At 30.5% G+C, this 3,564-nt stretch overlaps 1 protein-coding gene across 1 annotated transcript in view; it reads right to left on the bottom strand.

The window, feature by feature from the left end:
* The window catches only part of LOC106464391 (guanine nucleotide exchange factor DBS-like), a 73,878-nt gene extending 70,980 nt beyond the window's left edge, over positions 1 to 2,898 (bottom strand). Inside the window, exon 1 of the mRNA XM_013924522.2 lies at positions 2,726 to 2,898. Within this exon, the coding sequence (XP_013779976.1) occupies positions 2,726 to 2,898 (173 nt within the window). The remainder of the gene's footprint in view (positions 1 to 2,725) is intronic.
* Positions 2,899 to 3,564: the final 666 nt, after the last annotated feature.

Raw genomic sequence — 3,564 nt, 5'->3', positions numbered from 1 at the left:
ATATTATTCTCTAAGTCTTTATATAATTTTTTTAATATAGACCTCTAAGTGACATTATAACAGATCATAAAATAATCAAAGCAGAAGCTGCATGCACTTGTTTTTGCAAAAGATTAAAAAGCAAACTGCAAGTAATTCATAATGTTTTTCTTCAATATAAGAAATTATTTCATATGATACAAGTCTTTTTAAAAGACAGTAAAGTATGCTTATTTATAAGACATTGAATGACATTAAACAGTTTAATTGTAATTTTGATTAATTTGCATGACACTAATCACTGCTCATAAGTAATTGATTATATTGATTAATCAAGTTCATTGCCCAATCTACTTGTCATAAAGAGTGTGTTTTTCTTATAGCAAAGCCACATCGGGCTATCTGCTACGTCCACCAAGGGGAATTGAACCTCTGATTTTAGCATTGTAAATCCAAAGACTTACTGCTGTCCCACTGGGAAACACTTGTCATAAAGAACAAAGTAAAGAATAGCTGCTTAACACATGAAGTACTGGTAATTCAGTGGTTAGAGCATCTATCTCGAAACATTAATGTATGTCAGGGTATTAAATAACAAACAAACAAAATAAATAAATAAAAATATGATAAAAACTGTTAAATCATATGTTATTTTATTGTTCTTTCTTCTTTTTAAAAAATAAGACTTTCACAGTGATAGAACTTTAATAATGTTTTTTTTTTCAAATCAGTGTCTCCCATTTGAACAATAGCTGACAGAGAAAAAAGCAGTTCATCTCAAGATGCCATGGTGAAGACAAACTATCTTCCCTGTAAGAAAAAATGCCTGATGGTCAATTAATGTATCTGAGTATTGTGTGCACCAGAGTAAGAAAAATTGTGTTGTTTATGTGAGTGATTCTGTGTGTCCACACTGAACTGGAAAAAAATAGAAATTTTGAAAAATCTACATATTAAATGAGAGGGTAGCTAACTCATGGTGCCATCCTGTACCACAATATGATTTCTTTTTAATTTCTGTTTCTTCAGATTTTAGTTAACACAGAAAGATAATCAAGTAAACAACTAAAGTTCTCCTTACTCTAGCTGGACACAGAGCTGAGATGATTCTTATTGTTAATAAACTTGCTTCCTTTCATGAAAGGCAGCTAGGACTTCACTCATGATGTCTCAAAATAGATATCTGTCTTTTCTGTCAGCAAAGTGAGTAATGGCTCAGGGCTTCTTGCCCCTGTGATAAGGCAAGAGTGGTCTTAGGTCATGTGAGTGACATGTGAGCAGTCTGGCTTTGTTTGTTTTGTACATAAAAAGGTCAGGTTCTCTCCTATAAAGACAGATTTTGATAGTGAGACTGATTTCAAATAGTTTTGTGCTAAATAAATATAACAAGCATCTCTATCTTCTTATAATATTATAATACTTATTCTGTTTATGTGCAGGTTTCACATAATATGTGGTAGAGAAAGTCCTTAAGTTGATTTAGTTTTATCTGCCATTGTTCCTTTGTTATTCTGAACTAGATAATACCTGTTCTGCCTGAGGAGGAAGGCTATTGCTGCAATACTGTATGTTGTGCAAGAATCTTAACATAAATAAATATTATGAGGTACTTTGGAAAAATCTTCATTGTAAAGGGAAAAAGAAATGACAAGTTAACCATATTTTTCCAATTTCTTTATATTATGATTTTCAACAATAATATCAATAAATTGTATTGAATTAAATAAACTTTAATACCAAATTTATTCATATAACTATGAATATAACTATGGGAATAGAAATGCTGCACTCCAGTTAGATTCCAATAATCTCTTATTTTAGTACATTACAATTAGACACATTGTTTGGTATATTCTCATCATCATAATTACTTCAGTTTTTATTGATGCTATTTTTTTGTTTTACTTTTCTTTTGCTAACTGTATACTGAGATCATAAAAATAAGAGGAATAAAAACTGCTTGTTTCAGAATTTTCATGCAAAACTACACAAAGGGGTATATGAACCTTGCCCATAATTTTGAACTGTTAGACTATAAGGAAAGCATTTTGATAATAGAGTTAGAAAAGAAAACTACCTTTACACTCCAAATAATTATAAGAGAACTATTATTGTAACCAACATTTCACCTTTGTGGCTTCGTCACGGCTAGTACATAAAACTGTTTGATATTACTATATTCATTAAATTATAAAACTGCTTGTGATGTTCTTTTTATTGAGTCTGCCATAACATACCTTACTGTTGTTTCACTTATTGTTCTAATACTATATTATACTTATGATAGTAACTATATAGCTATACTAACATATGAGATATATTACTTCTATGAAATATAAAAATAAGAGAATCACAAAATAGTTTATGGTTAGCTACAAAAACAAAAAGTTGGAAAATATAAGCTGCTAAGAAACAAAAATTAAAGGTTAAAAGGATACAAGGTTTACTAGTAGTGTTAAAACAAATTGTAAGACTGTGTGACATGCCAGAGTATGTAAGTGTTAAACTAAAAGTAATAAATTTTGTCTGGTTTTATGGACTCCATATAGCTCAAGTATATGGCCATGGGAGGGTTTTAATCCACAGGTGTGAGAAGGTTTCAATTCCATTAGTAATTTTTCTGACAAACCATTTTCTTTTTCTAAACATTTGAGTATCTTTTTGATTTCTTCTTCGACCATCTTGACTGGATTTTTGTTTAATGTAGCATTGATGGATGCATCTTCAAGATGTTCTTCTATTTTACCTTTTGTAACTGTTTTTGGTTAAGACTACAAAACCTTTCCCTTTGTTTGATTCTTTTCTGGTTAATTTTTCATTGGTTTGGAGCTCTTTTATAGCTGCATTTTCTGCTGGTGAGATGTTATCTTTTTCTTGATGGTTTTTTTGTGTAGCTACAATATTTTGATCTAGTGGCATAGGAAGGAGATCTTGTGCCCCATGGTTGTTGATGTTTTTTGTGAGTCAAATGGGTGATTGTTGAATGATAGATGATACTGATTATCTTCTTGGTGATTTGTATCTCCCATGGGGTCTTGTTTAGTAGAGGATGGATGTGTTGTCTGAAATATCTTTAGAAATTTTACTTGTATCTTCTTTTTTTTCTAACTTTATTATCAAAATGTATAAATCCCATCAGTATGCATTACAAATTTTATAAGGACTGCAATGAGTTTATAGCACTCACCACCAACTCTTGGTTTACTCTTGTGTGACTGAACAGTTGAATTTGACCATAACTTTTATAGCAAACCCACAGCCCCAGTGTGCAGAGTGAGTTCCTGCAGCAACAGTTCTTCAAACCATGAACTCACAGATTCACAGTCTGCTCAAATATATATAAAGAAATAAGTAAAAAAAAACGTTATGATTTGATACCAGGCACTGTAACTTTAGTATTTTCTTTCTTTTCTGAGCATTGAAATATGTCCAAATACAATTTATGATAAATAAAAAAAGCATTAATATGATAATAATAGGGAACACAAAATTATACCCAATGCAATATGTAAAATAGGTGCTGAAAAAAATTTGAAAGTAGTATAGTCTACATGTTATAAATACTAATGGTATTCATATCTCTTT

The sequence above is a fragment of the Limulus polyphemus genome, unplaced genomic scaffold, assembly GCF_000517525.1.
Source record: "Limulus polyphemus unplaced genomic scaffold, Limulus_polyphemus-2.1.2 Scaffold1637, whole genome shotgun sequence".
NCBI lineage: Eukaryota > Metazoa > Arthropoda > Merostomata > Xiphosura > Limulidae > Limulus > Limulus polyphemus.
Note: the sequence above shows the minus strand (reverse complement) of the source record. Positions and strands in the feature narration are given on the sequence as shown.